General features: G+C 42.3%; 1 protein-coding gene and 1 long non-coding RNA gene across 21 annotated transcripts in view; one reads left to right on the forward strand and one right to left on the reverse strand.

Moving 5' to 3' along the window:
- LOC101100942 (protocadherin gamma-C4) overlaps window positions 1-25,601 on the forward strand; it is a 175,264-nt gene that overhangs the window by 55,905 nt on the left and 93,758 nt on the right. Inside the window, exons 1-2 of one of the 19 annotated variants that reach the window (XM_045039876.1) lie at window positions 8,482-13,342; window positions 15,251-15,491. The exons of 12 other annotated variants lie outside the window; for them this stretch is intronic. In XM_045039876.1, the coding sequence (XP_044895811.1) occupies window positions 10,946-13,342; window positions 15,251-15,346 (2,493 nt within the window). In that variant the 5' untranslated portion in view covers window positions 8,482-10,945 and the 3' untranslated portion in view covers window positions 15,347-15,491. 6 more of the 19 variants (XM_011282603.4, XM_019833476.3, XM_019833511.3 and 3 more) reach the window with 6 other exon arrangements.
- On the reverse strand, window positions 5,002-12,448 carry LOC123380758. Of its 2 annotated transcripts, none has more exons than XR_006586912.1 (3): window positions 12,311-12,448; window positions 7,223-7,497; window positions 5,002-5,498 (listed from the first exon to the last, which is right to left on the reverse strand). It is a non-coding gene; the product is annotated as an uncharacterized LOC123380758 (long non-coding RNA). The 2 variants fall into 2 exon arrangements; XR_006586913.1 differs by having other exon boundaries at window positions 6,905-7,497.

Raw genomic sequence — 25,601 nt, forward strand, 5'->3', positions numbered from 1 at the left:
GACCCTCAATCAATTGAGCCAGTCAGGTGCCCCATGAGATTCTTTTTCTAATGTAAAAAAAACTGAATTGCAGCCTCTGTTAAGATCAAGGTCTCAGTTTCCCCCGATTTTAATTAATAGCACGTGCTTTCTAAAATAATGGAGATTTGTGAGAGATATTTTCCCCCTTTACTACTTAGGAATTAAAAATTATTTTTATGAAAGATAAAAGTAATTGATCTCTGTAGCAGAGAAGACCCGATCTTTGGTGTTAGCCTGAATAACATTCCTGGAACTATTTGTTATTCATCTCGGGCCAGTCACAATATCTATAGTTTTTAAAGTAAAATTTAAATTAAAAAGACTTGTCTTCTTTACTTCACACAAATTCTGAGAAAATATAACAAAATAATTAAAGTTTTTTTCAACTATAAAGTAGTATAGTGAACAAGTATTTGTTGACATCACCAGTATTATAATTGTGATTGTTAACATGTTAACAAATGTAAGCATCTGATGCTGTATGCCTACTATAATGTCTTCTGCAATCTGTGTGCTTGATAGTACTTAAGAGTGCAAATGAATTTTTAAAATAATTTTTAATGTTTATTTTTGAGAGAGAGAGGAGAGAGAGTGCACTATTGTGCACAAGCAGTGGAGGGGCAGAGAGAGAGGGAGACAGAAGATCCCAAGCAGGCTCTGTGCTGACAGCAGAGAGCCTGATGCAGGGATGGAACTCATGAAACAGGAGATCATGATCCCAGATGAAGCCAGATGCTTAATCAAATGAGCCACCCATGCACTCCCGAAATGAATTTCTAACTATGCTTATTAGTGTCCACTTACAAGGATGTATCTCTAAAAATTAGAGAATTGAATATTGAATGGGAGAATGAAGGATTGATAGTGTTCAAATAAGAATTTAAATAATTTAGCATATTTAACCCACATAAAATAAGGTTTCTGTCACATAGAAACTCTATCCAAATATTTAAGGAAAGGAGAGCTGTCATTAGAAGAATTAGTCTCATTCATCATGGCCCAAAGGTGTGAATGAAATTGTGGTTTGATGAGTAGAAAAAAGCAAGGTTTTGAGTTGTTGAAGTTGTTCTAATGGAAAATGGATTGCCTAGGAGGTAACAGGTTCTATTATTAGCTCCTTTCAAAAGTAAGCTGTTGGCCCTGGAATTAATAGAATACAGGGGATAATATAATTGGACGAGTTGTTGACATACATAATAGTCAAGGTATTTTCCAATCCTGAGCTGGAGGATTCTATGATCTGATAATGCAATAGATTGGCCACTTATGCTTCTAAATTGGGTATTCACATTTAACATAAATAATTGAAAAGATATGTTGAAATAAATGAGAATCTTCCTTTGTAACCGGAAATTGTCAGTCTTTTTTTTTTAATGTTTATTTATTTCTTTTTCAGAGAGAGAGAGTGTGTGTGCACAAGGGGGTGAAGGGGAGAGAGCAAGGGAAACACAGAATCTGAAGCAGGCTCCAGGCTCTGAGTTATCAGCGCAGCCTGATGTGGTCCTTAAGCCCACCAACTGTGAGATCATGACCTAAGCTGAAGTTGGATGCTTAACCAAGTGAAACACCCAGGTGCCCCAATCATCTCTGAGATAATATTGGGGCACCTGCGTGGCTCAGTCGGTTAAGCATCTGACTTCGGCTCAGGTCATGATCTCGCAGTTTGTGAGTTCAAGCCCTGAATCGCATTGGGCTCTGTGCTGACAGCTCGGAGCCTGGAGCCTGCTTCGGATTCCGTGTCTCCTTCTATCTCTGCCCCTCCCCCACTTGTGCTCTGTCTCTCTCTGTTTCTCAAAAATAAATAAACGTAAAAAAAATTTTAATATAATGTTGAGTTGATGGCTTTAAATTAGATGCTAAATGCATTCTATGTTTTCCCAAATCAGTATTGTGGTATTTACATCTCAGAGATTATTTTAGAATTATTTATTTCAAGATTCCAAATGTATATGACTAAGAGATTCCAGACATACAAAACATACACATTTTCAAATATGATTTTCTTGGACATTTGTGATATAATTATTTGATGGTTTTATTAGGAATTTAATAGTAAATAATTTTAAACAACTTGAATCTTGGGTATTGGTCATGGGAGTCAGATTATCTCATACAAGTATTAAGATTTGTTTGATATGATCTGAGAGTGTACATGTTTTTTATAGCACCAATTCTGGATGATTTAAGCTACATCTTGAAAAAATAAAAATAAATTACATCTTAAACCTGCATTGTTGTAAGCAAAGTTCACTTAACTGGGTTTTATGGATAGTAGGCAGGTTTATTTTATTCGTCTTATCTGTTCACTCACTAATGGGATAGTAGGATGGTTTGTTTCATTATTTCATTCTCTTACCTGAATTACCTATGACCATTTCATTTAAATAAATAAAATATTTTATTGAGAAAAACTATCAGATTCTACTCTCAATAATACTCATTCATGTGGACTGACCAAGTGTTAAATCCTAGCAGTCATGGAATTTGCTAAATTCTGACTAACTGAGGTTCTCAGACCTATATACAATACAGATCATATTAATAAGATAGGCAGTCTGAAATTTTAAGTACTGAATTTTGAAGCATCAGGAAGAAAACCTACCAAATTATTGGGCTAGTTTATCATCTTTGAAAACCACCCATCTGATGAAACTTCTGTTGAGGTGACAGTTGTCAATGGGAAGAAGTAAAAATCTCAGAGAGAAATGGAAAATACCTACATGTTTGCCTGGGAATGTAAATCTAAACAGAACTCCAAACAATGTTTTCTCAATAGAAAAAAAGTTCCATAAAGAAAGGAGAGACGATGAATAACTCGATGCCTAGGAAGTCAATTAGGCTTTCCATACAATTTTTTCCATAGAATTTTTTATGCAAGTAAACAGATGAAGGTCCATTCTTCCTAATAACTCAATCAATAATAACATACTTCCTTTAAAACTATAAACTTATTTCAGTTTTATATGGTAAGCCTATGTTATATTTAATGTAACTCATTGGTCTAGTAGAGATCTTTAATATTTAAATTTATGTTGTAGAGTAACTTAGAAAAATTGGTTACTAGAGATATAAAGCCAGTTATTCCCTAAAGTATGCTTTATGTTCAGAGTATGTTCATAATCTTATTCATCTAGATCTTACTTATTTAGTTCCAAATAAGGTATCCAGAAGTAATAAGTTAACTGAGACTTTTTAAAAATAGTAGAATAAGAAAGAAATGTGAGATGGCACTATGATTTTTGAAGTGTTAGGTAGAAAAAAGATCACAACATTGGCAGCCATAATATTCAGACATAAAAGTTTTGTTTAAAAATGTCTGCAAGTACTCATGATCTTTAATGACTTTGCTTACGTCAATAAGAAGTTCAAAATTACTACTAAACAAATAGTATTAACTCCTATTTATGGAACTAATCTGTAATACTCATATTGGCTCCTTTGAACAAAAAGTTATTCTGTCTACTTGGTGAAAACAAACATGGCTGTAAATTATTTTGATAGATTAAAACAGCATTTCATTCAAAGCATTGCCTATATTTTGGACCAGTGCCATCAGAGAGCAGAAATAGATTACGTAGTTAGGAAATCTCCAGCAACTAAGTCAAGCATTTTCAGTGCTACTTTTCATTTCTCTTCCTGGTGCTGCTATCTACTCCCCTATGGCTTAAAATAATTTACAAAGCAAGGTTATTTCTTTTTTAAAAAGTTTATTTATATAAGTAATCTCTAAACCTAACATGGGGCCTGAACTCACAATCTCAAAATCAAGAATTGCACGCTCTTCCAACTGAGCCATCCAGGTGCCCCATGAAGTAGGGTTATTTCTTGCCAGGTCTTCATTTCAGAACAGGTAACTCTCTTTTCTCTTGCAACTATGTGGAAGGAACTTTATTTCTATAAGCTGAGAAGAACTGAGCCATCAACAATTCAGTTTTACTTAACATCAGTGGAAAAATTGGTACCTCTAATGATCTTCTCAGGACAGTTCTGTTTGTATGCTCAAAGGGTATCTGGAGGCCCATCTTTTTTCAATTATTCTAGAATAATCATCTAGAGTAGGAAGATTATTTGAATTGCATAATGAAGAGAAGCAGTCAACATCCACTTTAACACTCCACAGCTAGTAGAATCTCTGCAAATTCCTGCCTTCTGTACAAAATTTCGTCTATAGCTGACTGTTACTGCTTGGGTTCTCGCCTCATCTCTAATGGCACTTTTTGAGCATAAAGCATCAGCCAAGGCAAATGGTTTTCTTTTTTCTGCTCAAAACACTGGAAGTGATGATATTTGTATTCCAACGTATACTATTATATATATAATCAAGGGCAAGGTAATTTCCTCTTATTTTTAAAATCATTAAAATGAAGGTATTGGACTAAATCATCTCTAAGGTTCCTTCCAAACAAAAACTTAATTAAATGACCTGTCTGTATCTTAAAGAAAATTTTGACTGAGTCTTACGTGGTAGTGTCTAGAACATAGTATGTGTTCAATATTAATGAATTAACTTAAATTTATTATACTGATGAAAACGATTTCTACATAGCATCTTTCTTATGTATACATACACACACCTTTTCAAAATAAGTTGTACTTTTTTTTACCTGAAAACACTACTTTTACTCCATGTTCAGTGAAGTCTGAGGTAGCACCCAACATCATTTCAAAGTTGCAATGCAAAAGAGAAAAAAAATGTAATTATCTTGAATTTATAAGCATCCATCATAAGCATTGTTGCATTATTTCATTTAACTGGAATGTATTTTTAAGTTAGATATATAGATTGAAGACATATAAATGGAAGGATTTTGAAGGATAAAACAACTTTCTGAAAAATCAGTTATCTTGCTTCAATATGGTGCAGTAACTTAGTAAGGACTCTGAGCGCCGCTGTTCACCAACCACGGGGAAAGTGGTGCAATAAGATCTGCCAGAGCCACCGAGATTTTACAGTACAAAGAAACATCAGATTGAGACAAATTCTCTTCCAAGCTGCATCAAACTCCGGTCTCTATTATACTAAATTCCGGGCTTCTCTTATGAATACAAAGGATTCCACGCTGACACACTGGCATCCATAAGCGCAAAAGGAGATAGTCCAGTGTCTAACAAGATCAGCAGGACAACAATGGCGACTCTGAAGAGGGGTCGAGACTACAGAGGATTCATCCTGCTCTCCATCCTCCTGGGGACCCGGAGAGAAGCTTGGGCAGGACATATTTTCTACTCTTTGCCGGAGGAAACAGACACAGGGTCTTTTGTGGGTAATATCGCTAAGGATCTGGGCCTGGAGCCCCGGGAACTGGCAGAGCACGGAATCCGCATCGTCTCCAGAGGTAGGACACAGCTTTTCGCTCTGAATCCGCGAAGCGGCAGCTTGGTCACTGCAGGCAGAATAGACCGGGAGGAGCTCTGCGCTCAGAGTGCACGGTGCCTGGTGAACTTTAACATCCTGATGGATAAAATGAGTCTTTACCCTATAGAAGTGGAAATAATAGATGTTAATGACAATTCTCCTAGATTCTTGACAGAAGAAATGACTGTAAAAATAATGGAGAACACAGCTCCTGGGGTGCGGTTTCCCTTAAATGAGGCTAGGGATCCAGATGTGGGCACGAACTCGCTCCAGAGCTACCAGCTCAGTCCCAATCGTCACTTCTCCCTGGTTGTGCAGACTGGAGATGATGGAGCTAAATATCCAGAATTAGTGCTGGAAAGGGTGCTGGATAGAGAGGAAGAGGCTGTTCACCACCTACTTCTTACAGCCTCTGACGGCGGTGACCCACCCCGATCGGAAACCGCCCGCATCCAGGTAACTGTGGTGGATGTGAATGATCACGTGCCAGTCTTCTCTTTGCCTCAGTACCAAGTAACTGTCCCTGAGAACGTACCAGTGGGCACAAGATTGCTCACAGTACACGCTGTCGATCTGGATGAGGGAGTCAATGGGGAAGTGACATATTCTTTCCGGAAAATAACTCAAAAAATTCTACAGATATTCCAACTGAACCCTCATACAGGAGAATTATCAACTTCAGAAGGCCTAGATTATGAAGAGTCCAGCTACTATGAAATGGAAGTTCAGGCTCAGGATGGTCCTGGTAGCATGACAAGGGCTAAAGTAATTATCACAATTTTAGATGTGAATGACAATGCCCCAGAAGTGACTCTAACATCTGTAAGCAACTCAATCCCTGAAGACACTCCTCCTGGAACAGTAATTGCTCTTTTCTACCTTCAAGATCGAGATTCCGGCAAGAATGGTGAGGTGACCTGCACTATTTCAGAAAATCTGCCTTTTAAATTAGAAAGATCAGTAGACAATTATTATAGGTTGGTGACAGCGAAAAACCTAGACCGGGAAAAACTCCCTGTGTATAACATCACACTGAAAGCCACAGATGGTGGAACCCCACCCTTGTCCATGGAAACTCACATCTCAGTGAATGTGGCAGATACCAACGACAACCCACCTGCCTTCCCCCACTCCTCCTATTCTGTCTACATCCCTGAAAACAACCCCAGAGGTGCCTCCATCTTCTCTGTGACTGCACATGACCCGGACAGCCATGAGAATGCCCAAGTCACTTACTCCCTGTCTGAAGACACGCTCCGGGGGGCACCCCTATCCTCCTATGTGTCCATCAACTCTGACACTGGTGTCCTATATGCCTTGCATTCCTTCGACTATGAGCAATTCCGTGACCTGCAACTGAGAGTGACTGCGCAGGACAGCGGAGACCCACCGCTTAGCAGCAATGTGTCCTTGAGTATATTCATTCTTGACCAGAATGACAACACACCGGAGATCCTGTACCCCGCCCTCCCCACCGACGGTTCCACAGGCGTGGAGCTGGCACCCCGATCGGCAGAGCCCGGCTACCTGGTAACCAAGGTGGTGGCGGTGGATAGAGACTCTGGCCAGAACGCCTGGTTGTCCTACCGTCTGCTCAAGGCCAGCGAGCCAGGGCTTTTCGCGGTGGGGCTGCACACGGGCGAGGTGCGCACAGCGCGGGCCCTGCAGGACAGAGATGCGCTCAAGCAGAGCCTAGTGGTGGCAGTGCAAGACCACGGCCAACCCCCTCTCTCGGCCACCGTCACGCTCACCGTGGCGGTGGCCGACAGCATTCCAGACGTCCTGGCCGATCTGGGCAGTCTCGAGCCCCCAGCTGACCCTGATGCCTCAGGTCTCACGCTGTACCTGGTGGTGGCGGTGGCCGCAGTCTCCTGCGTCTTCCTTGCCTTTGTGATCGTGCTGCTGGGACTCAGGCTGAGGCGCTGGCATTCGTCCCGTCTGCTCCAGGCTGCGGGGGTTGGATTGGCTGGCGTGCCAGCCTCGCGCTTTGTGGGCGTGGATGGCGTGCGGGCTTTCCTGAAGACGTATTCCCACGAGGTCTCCCTCACCGCGGACTCCAGGGAGAGTCACTTGATCTTCCCCCAGCCCAACTATGCAGACATGCTCCTCAGTCTGGAGAGCTGTGAGAAAAAAGATCCCTCATTAACATCTATAGATTTTCATGGATGTAAGGACGAAGCAGAAAATATTCAGGTGAGTTCACTAATACGTTTATCTTTACATCCTTGAGGAATTATATTTTGTGTAATTTTCTTTACTGTATTGTGAAACAAATGTTTTAAAAATGTAAGAGGCAAAAGCAAGTTAACCGATTTATTTAACATAGAACACTTATTGACATAGGTTTTGGTGTCATTTCCTTAGTGAAAGCCTATACAAGACTGTGAATAAGTGGACTGTCACATTTTTATACCTTCCATGTATTTTCCCTTCAGTGTTCTCAATTCATGTGTTTTATAAATGAGAATAAATTGTTACATGTTTTTCATTGCATTGGGTTAGCAAGAGGAAAATACAGCTCATACACCTTGTCAGGATTCTTTTTAGATTAGATCTAGGAAAGGTTCTTGAAGACCTTCTGCCTCCATATACCTCAACTTTATGACTTTGAAAATCTCAGTTGCTTCCTGACATATTTAAAAATTTTAACTCCAGTATAGTTAATATACAGTGTTAGTTTCAGGTGTACGATATAGTGATTCAGCAATTCTGTACATCACCCAGTGGTCATCATGACAAATCCACTACTTAACCTATCACCTATTTCACCCATTCCCCTCACCCACCTCCCCTCTGATAACCACCAGTTTATTCTCAATAATTAAGAATCGGTTTCTTGGCTTCTCTCTGTCTCTCACTTTCCCCTTGCTTATTTGTTTCATTTCTTAAATTCCCATATGAGTGAAATCATATGGTATTTGTCTTTCTCTGACAGACTTATTTCACTTAGCATTATACTCTTGAGCTCCATCCATGTCATCGCAAATGACAAGATTTCATTTTTTTTGTGGCTGAATAATATTCCAGTGTGTGTGTCTGTGTGTGTGTGTGTGTGTGTGTGTGTGTGTGTGGATATGGATATGTATGTATGTGTATGTGTATATGTGTATATATATATAAATTTTCTTTATCCATTCATCAATGGATACTTGGACTATTTCCATAGTTTAGCTAGTTTAAATAATGCTGCTGCAAATATTGGGGTATGTGCATCCCTTTGGATTAGTGGTTTTGTATATTTTTAAAAAATATTTATTTTGAGAGAGTGTGCGTGTGTGGGGGTGGGGGAGAGAAGAGGGAGAGAATCCCAAGCAGACTTTGTGTTGTGAGCACAGAGCCCGACGGGCGCTGGATCCCATGAACCGCGAGATCATGACCTGAGCCAAAATCAAGAGTCTGCTGGTCAGCCAACTGAGCCACACAGGTACCCCTGTATTTTTGTATCTTGAGGGTAAATACCCCAGTGGCACCATTACTGGATAATATCTTAGTTATATTTTTAACTTTTTGAGGAACCTCCAACTTGTTTTTCACAGTGGCTGCACCAGTTTGCATTCCCACCAACAATCCAGGAGGGTTACTTTTTCTCCACATCCTCACCAACATTTGTCAGTCCTTGTGTTTTTGATTTTAGCCATTCTGACAAGTGTGAGGTGTTATTTTGCTTCCTAACATTTTAAAGCATAATCATCTATTAAAGTTATATCCTGGTAGAAGGTTAGACTGATGCCTAAAGAATGGAATGTGTGTGTCAAGCGTCACTAAGACCTATATCAATGAGAGATAGGGATCTAATGCCACACTAAAGGTTATTGCCTGAAACCAATAAAATATGACATCGAATAAAGTGTCATTTCAAGTTGCACTTGTGAAATAAGCATATATATGTTTTAAGACAAAATTTCATTGTACTGTGTTAGCAGTACAGCCATGTGAAGTGTGTTTATGGGCTCTCCTAGTGGGAGATTGGGGATGCTTGCTTTATGAAACAACAATTTTGTATACTCAAGACCAGAAGTTGATTCAACTTATTGGATATGCTAAAAAAAATTCAGTTAGAAATAACCCAATCTGGGGTTAACTACATTTATATTCATTATGTAACATTTTACTAAAGCTCAGTACATCAGTTGATTAGCAACTAGAAGGGGTTGATGACAAGTAATTTTGTTTACTTGGACCTACTTGTTTACTAGGAACTATGCAAAATATTATTCCCTTTGTAACTTTGAAGATTGATGTTACATTTTGTAACCAGGAAAATAATTCTTCAATAGAAAGGAGGGGGATAGGCTAACTCTTCCTGGGTATAGTAACCTTTTGGGTGTTAAATAAAAGGACTTTTTTCTAGCACAGTATTGTGTTTGGTGGTATTTTGCATAAATTGGGCTGTGCAATAGTGTGGAAGTATGTTTCATATATTTTGCAGTGTTCAGATATACAATCACTTGAGAAGACAATAACTGATACTTGGTGAGGCAGAAATATGATTATCAGGTATTTTGAAAAAGAATATCCCCAAATTCATTAGATACTTAAAAATATTTTTCAAGAAAGGAAAGTGACCTAAACTCAGTATGCTACTGCAATTGAATATCCTAGGGATTATTTTATCAATTGAGCTCATCATGTGATGTTCAATTTAAGCACAGAAGTGGGAGCCAGAACCTCACTGCAGTAGACCACGGTTAGTGACCTTATGTTGCAAGTCAAACTATATTTCCCTGCTAACTTTCAAGGTTGATGTTATATTTTATAACCAGGAAAATAATTGTGCAATGCAAAGGAGGAATAGGCTAATGTTTTCCCAGCTGTCATTTTCTTAAATGGGTGACATGTAGGTCATATGATACTACTATAAAGAAATTGCTGAAACTATTTTGAAAGAAGAGGGTTTAGAGGTAAATATAAATTGTGCCCTTTTAAAGACAATTTCAGCATTACTGATACTTTCTGAAAAATTGAAATGAATCAGCATGGAGGTACCCAAAAACTAATGAAATCAGGAAAAACGGGAATAAGGAAAGAAGGATAAAACTTTACTCATATTACTATTCAAAATTACTGTATTCTGAGATCATTTAGGCCAAGTATGTGTTATAGTAATCTTTCTATTACAGTGCGGATTTGAGATGCATGTCAACATGTTGATTACCCTAAACCCTGGAAATTTGGGATAACTATGTAGTTAATAGTGCAAATTAATCGTCATTAAATATATGAACATATAAAAATAATTTGTTCATTTAGGCGCTGGATTGTGATTATTGTAACTGGTTAAACTGAAGCAGCAGGGGCTGCAGTTTCCCAGTGCGGACTGTGGGCGCCGCTGTTGGCCAAAGTGCAGAGCTTGGGCACTGGCCATCTTCTCGCGCAGCCGCAGCGCACTTTCCCTGTATCAGGCTCTCTAGCTCGAGCCTTTACACAACTTCCTCCTCTGGAAAAGAGGGAACCCCGACCCTCACGCTGGAAATATAGCCTGTTCGGAGCTCCGGACATCTGCAGCACAGAGATTATTTGTAATCCGGCGTCTCCAGGCCGGTGAGCAACCTGAGGGGAGCAAAAGGGATGGGGAGCGGCGCTGGGGAAAGGGGCTGGGCTGAGAGGCGGCCAGTGCTCTTTCCCTTCCTGCTGTCTTTGTTCTGCCCGGCGCTCTCAGAGCAGATCCGCTATCGGATTCCCGAAGAAATGCCCGAGGGCTCGGTGGTGGGGAACCTCGCCAAGGATTTGGGACTCAGCGTCCATGAGTTACCGAGTCGGCAACTGCGCATCAGTTCGGAAAAACCTTACTTCACTGTGAGCGCCAAGAGCGGGGAGCTACTTGTGAGCGGCAGGCTAGACCGGGAGCAGATTTGTGGGAAGAAGCCAGCCTGTGCTCTGGAATTTGAGGCTGTTGCTGAAAATCCGTTGAACTTTTATCACGTGAGTGTGGACATCGAAGATATTAATGACCACACACCAAAATTCACGCAAACTTCTTTTGAGCTGCAAATAAGTGAGTCCACAAACCCTGGGGCACGATTTATTTTAGGATCTGCCCATGATGCAGATATTGGTACCAACTCATTACGGAATTACCAGCTCAATCCGAATGATCATTTCTCACTCGTGAATAAAGAGAAATTAGATGGTAGTAAATACCCTGAGTTGGTACTAAAGATGCCTTTAGACCGGGAAGAGCAGAAATCCTACCAGTTGACCTTGACTGCGTTGGACGGAGGGAATCCATCCCTAAGTAGTACTGCCCAGATACAGGTCCTAGTGACTGATGCCAATGATAACCCTCCAGTGTTCAGCCAAGAACTATACAGGGTGGGCCTTCCGGAAAATGTGCTTCCTGGCACCACTGTGCTTCGAGTGATGGCCACCGATCAGGATGAAGGTGTCAATGCCCAGATCACCTTCTCTTTCACTGAAGCAGGCCAGATCACCCAGTTTGACCTGAATTCTAACACGGGGGAAATTACTATTCTAAATATGTTAGATTTTGAGGAAGTCAAAGAATATTCCATAGTTTTGGAAGCAAGGGATGGTGGAGGAATGATTGCCCAATGTACCGTCGAGATAGAGGTCCAGGACATAAATGACAATTTCCCAGAAGTGGTAATCCAGTCTCTACCGGATCTTATTATGGAGGACACCAAGCTGGGAACACACGTTGCTTTGATTAAAATCCGTGACAAGGATTCTGGATACAACGGAGAAGTTACTTGTAAATTAGAAGGTGATGTTCCGTTTAAAATACTCTCTTCTTCTATAAACACCTATAAATTAGTGACAGATGGAGTTCTAGACCGTGAGCAGACCCCTGAGTACAATATTACTATCACAGCCACCGACAGGGGAAAACCGCCCCTTTCCTCAAGCTCCAGCGTCACCCTGCACGTTGGCGATGTCAATGACAACGCGCCGGTTTTCCCACAGCCTTCTTACGTGGTCCACGTGGTTGAGAACAATCCTCCTGGAGCCTCTATCGCCCAAGTCAGCGCCTCCGACCCCGACCTGGGACCCAACGGCCACGTCTCCTACTCCATCGTGGCCAGCGACCTGGAGCCGCGGGCGCTGGCGTCCTACGTGTCCGTGAGCGCGCAGAGCGGCGTAGTGTTCGCGCAGCGCGCCTTCGACCACGAGCAGCTGCGCGCCTTCGAGCTGACGGTGCAGGCCCGCGACCAGGGCTCGCCCGCGCTCAGCGCCAACGTGAGCCTGCGCGTGTTGGTGGGCGACCGCAACGACAACGCGCCTAGGGTGCTGTACCCGGCGCTGGGGCCCGACGGCTCGGCGCTCTTCGACACGGTGCCGCGCGCCGCGCAGCCCGGCTACCTGGTCACCAAGGTGGTGGCGGTGGACGCCGACTCGGGACACAATGCGTGGCTGTCGTACCACGTGCTGCAGGCCAGCGAGCCCGGACTCTTCAGCCTGGGGCTGCGCACGGGCGAGGTGCGCACTGCGCGTGCTTTGGGCGACAGAGACGCGGCCCGCCAGCGCCTGCTGGTCGCCGTGCGGGACGGGGGACAGCCGCCCCTCTCTGCCACCGTGACGCTGCACCTGGTTTTCGCCGACAGCCTCCAAGAAGTACTGCCGGATGTCAGCGACCGCCCGGAGCCCTCTGACCCCCAGGCCGAGCTGCAGTTTTACTTGGTGGTGGCTTTGGCCTTGATCTCAGTGCTTTTCCTCACGGCAATGACTCTGGCCATAGCCTTGCACCTTCGTCGCTCCTCCAGCCCCACCACCTGCGGCTGCTTTCAGTACAGTCTCTGTGAAAAATCAGGACCTGTGATTCCTCCCAACTACAGTGAAGGGACTTTGCCTTATTCCTACAATTTGTGCGTTGCGCATACGGGAAAGACAGAGTTTAATTTTCTAAAGTGCAATGAGCAATTGAGTTCAGAGCAAGACATACTTTGTGGTGATTCATCCGGGGCCTTATTTCCACTTTGCAAATCCAGTGAGTCAACCTCCCATCTGGTGAGTTTCTTTTAAGCATAACCTGCTTCTTACAATCTATCCAATTCTTTATATTCATAGGAAAAGATACAATTTGTAGATCTAAACGTTTCTTTAAAAAGTAAAATAGCTGTCATACTATTCTTCAAGGAAAGTTGAAATAGGAGCAGTTATGTGTCTTTTAGGGGTGTCTTACCAGGCTCAGATCTACAAAGCAGTGAGAGTGTGGTTTTATCAACAAAGGGAAAGAGATGATGTTATAGCCTATCTCCTAAAAGCTAATGGGACTTTTTTCTAAGTTTTCTTCTTCTTACCTAATATATTAATTTTTTAACTTGGACATTGTGTAAATGTAAAAGTGGACAGGCATTTAAATAAACCTTTAACAAAAAAAGTTACGCTAACATTAGACATTTTTCTTAACTGATTTAACTGTGGTGTTGTTTCTTGTATTTACTCCCCTTTGTTTCAGAACCTTCTGGAATAAGGTATCTTAACATGGATTGTTATGTAGATAGACACATTGCAATTGTGTGCAATGAACTGTGTGTGTGTAAAAGCATTTTACTTAGCAGTTAGATCATTATGCTCACCAGAAGATAAAAAGCATTTTCTTTTACTTGCAGCACAGGTTTTCCACACACACACTCCTGTATCATTTTGAACTGTCTTTTTTGCAGCCCTAAGCTAATATAGCTAGAGGTCTTCTAGTCATTCTCTTATCTCTAGGAGAAAAATAGTCTTCAGTTCTTCAAATTTTAGACAAAACTGCCACTCTGATGTGCATACAAGTGTAATAGTAAATAATACATTTGTAGATTTCTGTTAGCAACCGCTTCAGTTACTAGCCACTTAACAAACTGCTGAAGAAAAGAGACGTAGTTTTTTTTCTGTATTGACACTTTCTGACTGTTTAGTGATAATTACGTGTTTCTTTTTGTGGTTCTCTGAATCAAAATACTAATTAGGGTAAAATTAACTTTGGAATATATGTCTTTCATAAGAAGTTAATTAAGTCTGCACTAAAATATAATCATCTCTCATTTGTGGAAGAATAGGCTGGGGATTGGCTTTTTGTTGTGTATTTGTTGATATTTTTTAAACATTTTCTATTCAAATAGAAAAAATACATAATTTAAATAAAGTAGCTAAACAGGTTGCCTGGCTGGGTTGGTTGGTACAGCATGCGATTCTTGATCTCAGGGTTGTGAGTTCAAGCTCCATGTTGGGTGTAGAGATTACTTAAAAATAAATAATGCAATAGCTAACTAAATAAATATGTAAAATAACAAAACAATATAGTCTTTGATGATGATACTTGAAAGTAAAAGCATTTATCCTGTTAAATTTCACAATGTTAATTTGAAAACATTATCAATATGTAATTAAAATGGCATTTTAAAAGAATATCTAAAAAGCAACTGAGAGCTTACTATAATGATTAGTTTACATGAAATAAAACACCTTCTGAGTCAGTCATCTCCAATAGATCTACTTTATTCTAAAAATGAATGAATTTCCAGTGACAACTGGAATCCCTACTCATTTGATAATAGGTTTACAATACAGCTTAGGGCATAGCACAAAATAAAATTTTAATTGTTTGCATTTTAAGAGTAAATGTATTCCAGAAATGTGAGTAATGTGAGACTAACCCATAAATCTTTTGATATCACTTAATAATACTTTATAAAACTTTAACCCTACTTCATCCCATGCTTCTTGGCAATTACTTTTAAAATATGAATTCAGAGACAAGTTAAACACATTAAAAATAAACTATAAAAGGCAAGAATAATTTTTTTTCTCTCAATACCCTGGCATACACTATTACTTATCTAAGTGGGTGCAGTAACTGCTTAGGACTCTAAGCGCCGCTGTTCACCTACTTGGAGATAAATTTAACCAAACGCCATCCTGTTAATAAAGGCTCCCATCTTGCAAAGACTCACAGTTCCCACAGACCAACTGCAAAGCTGCAGCGAAACTCCGTTCCTAAATCTGAGACACTCCAGCTTTATATAAGATGATCTCCATAGCTGCAGCAAAAAGGTAAACAAGACGCATATGCCCAGTGAAGATTCTGAGTGGATTCAGTAGCGAAAGAACAATGGCCGCCCCAAAGAATTACCAGAGACGCGGCAAGCTGGTCCTGCTGTACACTCTATTGGGCACGCTCTGGGAAATCGGGAGAGGACAGATCCACTATTCGGTGCCAGAAGAGAGCGACAAAGGATCCTTTGTGGGTAATATCTCAAAGGACCTGAATCTGGAGTCACAAGAGCTGGTGAAGCACGGAGTCCGCATCGTCTCTAGAGGTAGGACACAGCTCTTTGCTCTGGATTGGAGAACTGGTAGCTTGATCACGGCGGGCAGGATAGACCGGGAGGAGATCTGCACTCAGAGCACACAGTGTCTAGTAAATATCAATATCCTAGTTGAGGGCAGAGGAAAACTTTTTGGGATAGAAATAGAAATCACTGATATCAATGATAATAATCCAAAATTCCAGGTCGAAAATCTGGAAGTAAAAGTTAATGAAATCGCTGCACCTGGAACACATTACCCACTCCCAGAGGCTGTTGACCCGGATGTGGGCATGAATTCCTTACAGAGCTACCAGCTCAGCCCCAATCACTACTTCTCTCTGGAAGTGCAGACTGGAGATGACGGAACTCTACACCCAGAGCTGGTGCTGGAGCAGGCCCTGGACCGAGAGGAAGAGGCTGCTCACCATCTGCTCCTCATCGCCTCTGATGGCGGTGACCCGCGTCGCTCCAGCACAGTGCACATCCACGTGACGGTGTTGGATACAAACGACAATGCCCCGGTTTTTACTCAACCGATTTACCGAGTGAAAGTCCCAGAGAACGTGGCCCCGGGCACCCTGCTGCTTACTGTGAGCGCTAGCGACCCAGATGAGGGAGCCAATGGAGAAGTGGCCTATAGATTTTGGAAAATTAGTGAAAAGCAATCTCCGCTATTCCATCTTAATGAAAATACCGGTGAAATATCAACAGCAGGGAGTCTAGATTATGAAGAATGTGCATTTTATGAAATGGAAATACAAGCTGAAGATGTGGGGGCACTTTTAGGGAGGACCAAAGTGCTCATTTCAGTGGAAGATGTAAATGACAATAGGCCAGAAGTGATCATTACATCTCTGTTTAGTCCAGTCTTAGAAAATACTCTTCCTGGAACAGTAATTGCCTTTTTGAATGTGCATGACCGAGACTCCGGGAAGAATGGTCAAGTTGTCTGTTATGCACCTCGTAATCTACCTTTTCAATTAGAAAAATCAATAGATAATTATTATAGATTGGTGACATGGAACTATCTGGACCGAGAAAAGATCCCTATGTACAACATCACAGTGACGGCCTCAGATCTAGGAACCCCTTCTCTATCTACTGAAATTCATATCACCCTGTATGTGGCAGATACCAATGACAATCCACCCACTTTCCCTCATGCCTCCTACTCAGCGTATATCCCAGAGAACAACCCCAGAGGTGCCTCCATCTTCACTGTGATGGCCCACGACCCTGACAGTGGCAACAATGCCCAGGTCACTTACTCTGTGACTGAGGATATCATCATGGGGTCACCTGTCTCCTCCTATGTCTCCATCAACTCAGACACAGGCGTCCTATATGCACTGTGCTCCTTCGACTATGAGCACTTACGAGACTTGCAGCTACTGGTGACTGCCAGAGACAGCGGAGACCCTCCACTCAGCAGCAACGTGTCTGTGAGCATATTTGTGTTGGACCAGAATGACAACGTGCCAGAGATCCTGTACCCCACCCTCCCTACGGACGGTTCCACAGGTGTGGAGCTGGCGCCCCGATCCGCAGAGGCCGGATACCTGGTGACCAAGGTGGTGGCGGTGGATAGAGACTCTGGCCAGAACGCCTGGCTGTCCTACCGCCTGCTCAAGGCCAGTGAGCCAGGACTTTTCACGGTGGGGCTGCACACGGGCGAGGTGCGCACAGCACGGGCCCTGCAGGACAGAGATGCGCTCAAGCAGAGCCTAGTGGTGGCAGTGCAAGACCACGGCCAACCCCCTCTCTCGGCCACCGTCATGCTCACCGTGGTGGTGGCCGACAGCATTCCAGCCGTCCTGGCCGACCTGGGTAGCGTCAGGACCTCTGCTAACTCAGACGATTCTGACCTCACGCTGTACCTGGTGGTGGCAGTGGCCGCAGTCTCCTGTGTCTTCCTTGCCTTTGTGATCGTGCTGCTGGCTCTCAGGCTGAGGCGCTGGCACTCGACGCGCCTGCTTCAGGCTTCAGGAGGCGGGCTGGTGGGCGTGCCCGCCTCGCACTTTGTGGGCGTCGACGGGGTGCAGGCTTTCCTGGAGAAGTATTCCCAGGAGGTCTCCCTCACCGCGGACTCGCAGGCGAATCACGAGATTTTCCCCCATCCCAACTACGTGGACACACTTATCAGTCTGGAGAGTTGTGAGAAAAATGATCCCTTATTAACATCCGTAGATTTTCATGAATGTAAGGATGAAGCTGCTTCTATTCAGGTGAGTTCAGTTCTGTGTACGTTTTAATTCTCAGGGAAATTATATTTTTTATAAATTTATGTTTTCGGACATACATTGCGGAGACAGTTCAAAATATTTTGAAAAGGTGTACCACAAAGTTTTTGGTTTGTTTTAGTGGTAATACTATAAAATTGAGCTCTAATCATGATAGTTGGTTTCATTTGCTCTCCAAAGGCTCGGACAAGATTGTTTAAACATTGATTCTCAACCTTTTAACATCTTCCATATATGGGGCACCTGGCCGGCTCATTTGGCAAAGCACGTGACTCTTGATCTCAGGGTAGTGAGTTGGAGCCCCACTTTACATGTGGAGATTACCTTAAAATTTTTTAAAAATAAAATCCTTTGTATGTTACTATAATTACCACTTATCACTCATTCACTTAAGAAGTAGTTACCCAACCACATATGGTAAGTTTTTTGTATAAATAGGGGATATATAACTGAGACTTTTAAATCCTTGTATTAGCTTGGTAAAAGTAAAATACATTTCAGAATTTTAGAAATCTGTTTAGGATTTGGATCTTGAAGGTCTTGAAGTTTTCTAGGTCTTTGAGGATTTCTTCATTTTAAACCTCTTTTATAAGCCTTGTGCTTGCATCAGCACCCTTCAAAATTTTAATACTTATTATATTTTAAAACATAAATACATTTGAAAGGATGGATTTTGGTGGGAGGTGAGACTGGTTCCTTTATGTGTCATTGGTCTCCAAGAGCTCATACTAAAGAAGACGTAGAATCTAAAGCCTGAAATGTCCATCAACCCCCCCCATAAAAACAACAAAATCATACTTTAAATAAAATGTCATTTTGTAGCATAAAGAAGAACATGTTTTCACTAAGTTCCAATGAGCTGTTTTGATTGGACAGCCATGTGAAATGTTCTCATGGTGAGAGAGTTTGAGAATGTAGTTTAAAAAAAAAAGTAGTTTCATGTAAACAGATTCTAAACAAGCTCATCAATTCAACTAAAAATGATTCCATCTAGATTTTATGTCTTCTGTATTCCTTGTTATAGCATTTTAACAGTGCTTACCATTGATTTGTCATCACATGAGAGTGGAAAACACAATAAATCATTTGTTAGTTATAAAAAGGGCATGTCTGAAGGATTGTGTAGTGTTCCCTCCTATTTTGCACATCCTATGCGTGGGAGTTAACTTCGTATTTTCTGTAGTGTTTGGGTGCACAGTCATTTGAGGGAACAACTGTATTATTGACATTTTGCAATTTTTAAGTGTTTTGAAACTTGCCCTGATAGAAAATAAAATCCTTACTCTTGTTCAAAAGATTCACTGATTGTTCAAAAATTTCAACAAATGGAATAAAATAATTAGAACAAATGACATTTATCCAGGAAATTTATGCAAATAAACTTACCAGAAGCTCAATTCCAAAGTCATTGCTTCAGTATTACATAGATACATAGATCAGAAAGTCAGGTGGTCTGCTGAAGTATCCCTTTGTGACTTTATATTGAAGAATAAACATTTCCCTAGTGACTTTTTTTTTTAAATTTTTTCAACGTTTTTATTTATTTTTTGGGACAGAGAGAAACAGAGCATGAACGGGGGAGGGGCAGAGAGAGAGGGAGACACAGAATCGGAAACAGGCTCCAGGCTCCGAGCCATCAGCCCAGAGCCTGACGCGGGGCTCGAACTCACGGGCCGCGAGATCGTGACCTGGCTGAAGTCGGACACTTAACCAACTGCGCCACCCAGGCGCCCCTTCCCTAGTGACTTTTAAGAATGAATTCATGTATGATGTTGGGCATGACATAAGCCAAGTAATTGTGAGATATGAAGAAGGAGGTAGAGTAAATCATCCCTTGGCTACATCATAGGGACAGGTTTTTTAAAAATGAATGCTTCCTTAGGTAGTCAAACGAGTAAAAATTTTTTTGAAGAGAGTGTTGATATTATCAGAAGGAGATGCTTGAGGATTGGTATGAAACTGCAAAGCTTTACAGAATAGTTTTCAACACTATTGGTATTCTCTAATACATATTATATTAAATAACATTTATAATGTAGAGATGTTGGGGGAAACATTTAGGAATCGTGAAAGAAGATTAAGATTGTTTCACATATCATACCTAATAAACAGAAATGAATTTGTGAATACAGTATATGATAAAATTTCTAAGGTCAAGACCTGTGTCTTATTCATTGTTGCATTGTTATATCATCACTGACAAGGGCACTACTAAGTACAAGGCAAGAGTTCAATGTATGTTTGTAGTAGGGTGAAATGGATGGACCAGATATGTCGGTTAATATAAAAACTCATCACATTTCTAATAATTTGGAAACAAGAGAAAATATATATTAAAGAAGGCTTTATAATTTAAGATATTAAATATATTAACATTAAAACGTGGCTTGTTCAGTTAGGCGCTGGATTGTGATTATTGTAACTGGTTAAACTGAAGCAGCAGGGGCTGCAGTTTCCCAGTGCGGACTGTGGGCGCCGCTGTTGGCCAAAGTGCAGAGCTTGGGCACTGGCCATCTTCTCGCGCAGCCGCAGCGCACTTTCCCTGTATCAGGCTCTCTAGCTCGAGCCTTTACACAACTTCCTCCTCTGGAAAAGAGGGAACCCCGACCCTCACGCTGGAAATATAGCCTGTTCGGAGCTCCGGACATCTGCAGCACAGAGATTATTTGTAATCCGGCGTCTCCAGGCCGGTGAGCAACCTGAGGGGAGCAAAAGGGATGGGGAGCGGCGCTGGGGAAAGGGGCTGGGCTGAGAGGCGGCCAGTGCTCTTTCCCTTCCTGCTGTCTTTGTTCTGCCCGGCGCTCTCAGAGCAGATCCGCTATCGGATTCCCGAAGAAATGCCCGAGGGCTCGGTGGTGGGGAACCTCGCCAAGGATTTGGGACTCAGCGTCCATGAGTTACCGAGTCGGCAACTGCGCATCAGTTCGGAAAAACCTTACTTCACTGTGAGCGCCAAGAGCGGGGAGCTACTTGTGAGCGGCAGGCTAGACCGGGAGCAGATTTGTGGGAAGAAGCCAGCCTGTGCTCTGGAATTTGAGGCTGTTGCTGAAAATCCGTTGAACTTTTATCACGTGAGTGTGGACATCGAAGATATTAATGACCACACACCAAAATTCACGCAAACTTCTTTTGAGCTGCAAATAAGTGAGTCTACGGTGCCAGGCACACGGTTTATATTAGAAGCAGCGGAAGATGCCGATATTGGCTTAAACTCTCTGCGGATTTATAAACTCTCTCTTAGCCCTAGTTTCTCATTGATAAATAAAGAGAAACAAGATGGTAGTAAATACCCAGAATTGGCGTTGGAGAAACGTTTAGACCGGGAACAACAGAGTTACCATCGTTTAGTTCTGACTGCCATGGATGGCGGAGATCCCCCACTAAGCGGCACCACTGAGCTCCGTATCCAGGTCACTGATGCCAATGATAACCCCCCTGTATTCAACCAGGACATGTACAGAGTAAGCCTTCCAGAAAACGTGCCCCCAGGCACCACAGTGCTGCAAGTATCAGCCACTGACCAAGATGAAGGCATCAACTCGGAAATCACTTATTCTTTCTACAGGACTGGGCAAGTCTTCAGTCTGAATTCAAAGAGCGGGGAAATTACAACTCTAAGAATGCTGGATTTCGAAGAAATCAAGGAATATTCTATAGTGGTGGAAGCGAGGGATGGTGGAGGACTGGCTGCACAATGTACAGTTGAAATTAATATTCAAGATGAAAATGACAACAGCCCAGAAATTACATTCCATTCTCTAGTCGAAATGATTCTGGAAAACGCAGCGCCAGGAACGCTAATTGCTTTGATCAAAATATACGATCAAGATTCCGGGGAGAATGGGGAGGTTAATTGTCGATTAGAGGGTGAAGTTCCTTTTCAGATAATCTCTTCATCAAAAAATTCATATAAATTGGTAATAGATGGGACTCTGGACCGAGAACAGACCCCAGAGTACAATGTCACCATCACAGCCACCGACAGGGGAAAGCCGCCCCTCTCAGCTAGCAAAAGTGTCACTTTGATCATCACTGATATCAACGACAACGCTCCGGTTTTCCTCCAGGCCTCCTACATGGTTCACGTGATGGAGAACAACCCTCCAGGAGCCTCCATCGCCCAAGTCAGCGCCTCCGACCCCGACCTGGGACCCAGCGGCCACGTCTCCTACTCCATCGTGGCCAGCGACCTGGAGCCGCGGGCGCTGGCGTCCTACGTGTCCGTGAGCGCGCAGAGCGGCGTAGTGTTCGCGCAGCGCGCCTTCGACCACGAGCAGCTGCGCGCCTTCGAGCTGACGGTGCAGGCCCGCGACCAGGGCTCGCCCGCGCTCAGCGCCAACGTGAGCCTGCGCGTGTTGGTGGGCGACCGCAACGACAACGCGCCTAGGGTGCTGTACCCGGCGCTGGGGCCCGACGGCTCGGCGCTCTTCGACACGGTGCCGCGCGCCGCGCAGCCCGGCTACCTGGTCACCAAGGTGGTGGCGGTGGACGCCGACTCGGGACACAATGCGTGGCTGTCGTACCACGTGCTGCAGGCCAGCGAGCCCGGACTCTTCAGCCTGGGGCTGCGCACGGGCGAGGTGCGCACTGCGCGTGCTTTGGGCGACAGGGACGCGGCCCGCCAGCGCCTGCTGGTCGCCGTGCGGGACGGGGGGCAGCCGCCCCTCTCTGCCACCGCCACGCTGCACCTGGTTTTCGCCGACAGCCTCCAAGAAGTACTGCCGGATGTCAGCGACCGTCCGGAGCCCTCTGACCCCCAGGCCGAGCTGCAGTTTTACCTGGTGGTGGCTTTGGCCTTGATCTCGGTGCTCTTCCTCCTTGCGGTGATTCTGGCGGTGGCCCTGCGCCTGCGCCGCTCCCCCAGCCCCGCTGCCTGGGGCTGCTTTCAGCCTGGTCTTTGTGTCAAGTCTGGACCTGTGGTTCCTCCTAACTACAGTGAGGGGACTTTGCCTTATTCCTACAATTTGTGCGTTGCCCAGACTGGAAAGACAGAGTTTAATTTTCTAAAATGTAATGAGCAGTTGAGTTCAGGACAAGATATACTACTTTGCAGTGATTCATCTGGGGCCTTATTTCCGCTTTGTAATTCCAGTGAGTCGACTTCCCATCCTGAAACTCAAATGGCGGTGAGTTTTGTTTAAGTGTCTACTCCTTTTCATCATCTATCCACTTTTTCATACTTCTATGAAAATATATTATGGTTCTAAGGTTAGCGAGTTGTCTTAAGGGTATTACAGCTCATCAGAGAGCTGTACTAACATTTTTTAAAGAGAGTGGTGATTTGGGAGTAGTTATGTGATATATAATAGAGTTATTGCACCAAGTTCAGATTTACAAAGTAGGGAGAGTGTGCTTCTTACTTCACATTGGAAGTATTATATCAATTTCTTATTGCTTTTTTCAAAGGTAATGAAACTTATCCACTGATTGCCTCATTTATTTAAAATATTTGAATTAAAAAATTTAAAAAAATTTTTAAGGGTTATATTTATTCATTAGAGAGACAGAGCACAAGCGGGGGGGGGGCGGGAGCAGAGAGAGAGAGAGGCATAGAATCCAAAGCAGGCTCCAGGCTCTGAGCTGTCAGCACAGAGCTGACGCAGGGCTCAAAATCATCAACCATGAGATCATGACCTGAGATGAAGTCAGATGCTCAAGGACTGAGCCACCCAGGTGCCCCTTTAAAATTTTTTTTTAATGTTTATTCATTTTTGAGAGAGAGACAGAGTGTGAGTGGGGGAGGGGCAGAGAGCGAGGGAGACAGAATTGGAAGGAGTACCTAGGGTCTGAGCTGTCAGCACAGACAGAACCTGATGTGGGGCTCGAACTCAGGAATCTAGCCTGAGCTGAAGTTGGATGCTTAACCAACTGAGCCATCCAGGGACCCCTAAAATATTTGAAATTTTGTTACATGTAAGTAAACATTAAATTTAAAATAGGCATTCATTTAACTCATCTTTTAAAGCAAAAAAAACTACTACTAGCTATCTCCTTTGCTGATTTCACTAGTACAGTTTCCATCTTTTTTATGTTTATTCCTCATGTCTGGTTCTTTGTATCTACCTAGTCATGACTCTGTGAATGCCCTAAAACTGTAAGGAAAATAGTGTGGGTGGAGGGCGTAGAGAAAGGCTCAGTAAACTCATTAGAAGGTCCAGTTCATTATCTGTGTTCCTCTAAGTTTTCTTGATTGCAAAATCCTCCTCTACGCTTATAGTTAATTTAAGAAAAAAACACTTGACACAAGAAAAGGAAATGCTGTTGCCTCTATCACTTGAGGCCAGGAAGAGGGGGTGAGTCACTGGATTTGTCTTATTATTTGGAGCTCTAAACATTAGTGATTAGAGGAAAGAGAATCCCAAATTTTCCACTCTTATGGCAAAAATTACTAATTTTATGTGCAAAGTTGCCATTTCTTAAATATCAGTCTTTTTCTTGGTCTCCCCTAGTAACTGCTTCAGTAAATGATTTCTTTACAAATTGCTGAAAGAGTTTTTTTTTTTTTTTAATGTAAGCTCTAGGTCAACATGGGGTTTGAACTCACGAGGCTGAGATCAAGAGTCCCATGCTTGGGGTGCCTGGGTGGCTCAGTCAGTTAAGCGTCTGACTCCATATTTCAGCTCAGATCATGATCTCAAGGTTCGTGGGGTCAAGCCCCGTGTCAGGTTCTGTGCAACAGTGTAGAGCCTGCTTATGATTCTCTCTCCTTCTCTCTCCGCCCCTCCCCTGCTTGTGCTCTCTTTCAAAATAAATCAGGAAACTTAAAAAAAAAAGTCACATGCTCAACTCATGGAACCAGTCATGTGCCCCTGAAAGAATTTCTTTTTTTTTTTTAAGTTTATTTATTTATTGAGGTGGAGAAGGGCAGAGAGAAAGGGAAAGGGAGAGAATCCCAAGCAGGCTACCTGATGTCAGTGCAGAGCCCAACTTGGGGCTCAATCCCATGAATTATAATATCATGACTTGAATGAAATCAAGAGTTGAATGGTCAGCTGACTGAGCCACCCAGGTGCCCCTGTAAGAATTTCTCATAATGGCACTTTTTGTTTTTTAGTAGTAATAATTGGTTCTACATCTTGTGTTCTTTTTCTCTAATTATTACAGATTTAAGTGACCTTTACAATAAGAAGTTTAAGACTACTTTGAACTGCATATTTTATTTATGGAAGTATTGAAGTGGAAACTTGCTTTTCAATATATGTTTATTTGAATATTCCAAATGCCATAACCTGTGTATGCATTATGTATTCACATAGAAGAGTACAAAAAATTTAAACCAGCATAAAAGTTTAACATTCACAAATATGTAACTTTAAAAAACCAATCCTTTCAAAATTTAGCAGTATTAGGTGAGAGAAGCTATTACTGTTGCCTTATTAAAATTATTTTTGTCAATGAAATTTTAAGGAAAACTTACTCCAGCAAATTCATTATCTGAATAAATTAATCTTATAAAATAACTTCAAAGTGAATAATCCATGTATATATAAAACTAAGAAGAAGTCTGTTTCCAAAGAGGATTGCACATTGTGGTTACTGTAGAAAATAATGACATACAGAAAATTTTTGAAACATTATAAAACTGAAGTTAGAATAATTTACATATCTAGAAAGAAAGCAAAATTCTACCAAGAATAAGTTAATTTGATGTTAAGAAAAAGTGGCAGTTTAACAATACATTTAATAGAAGTTCCATTCCACTTCATTTTCAACTAACATTCCAAAATGGTA

This window comes from Felis catus, chromosome A1, assembly GCF_018350175.1.
Source record: "Felis catus isolate Fca126 chromosome A1, F.catus_Fca126_mat1.0, whole genome shotgun sequence".
Taxonomy (NCBI): Eukaryota; Metazoa; Chordata; class Mammalia; order Carnivora; family Felidae; genus Felis; species Felis catus.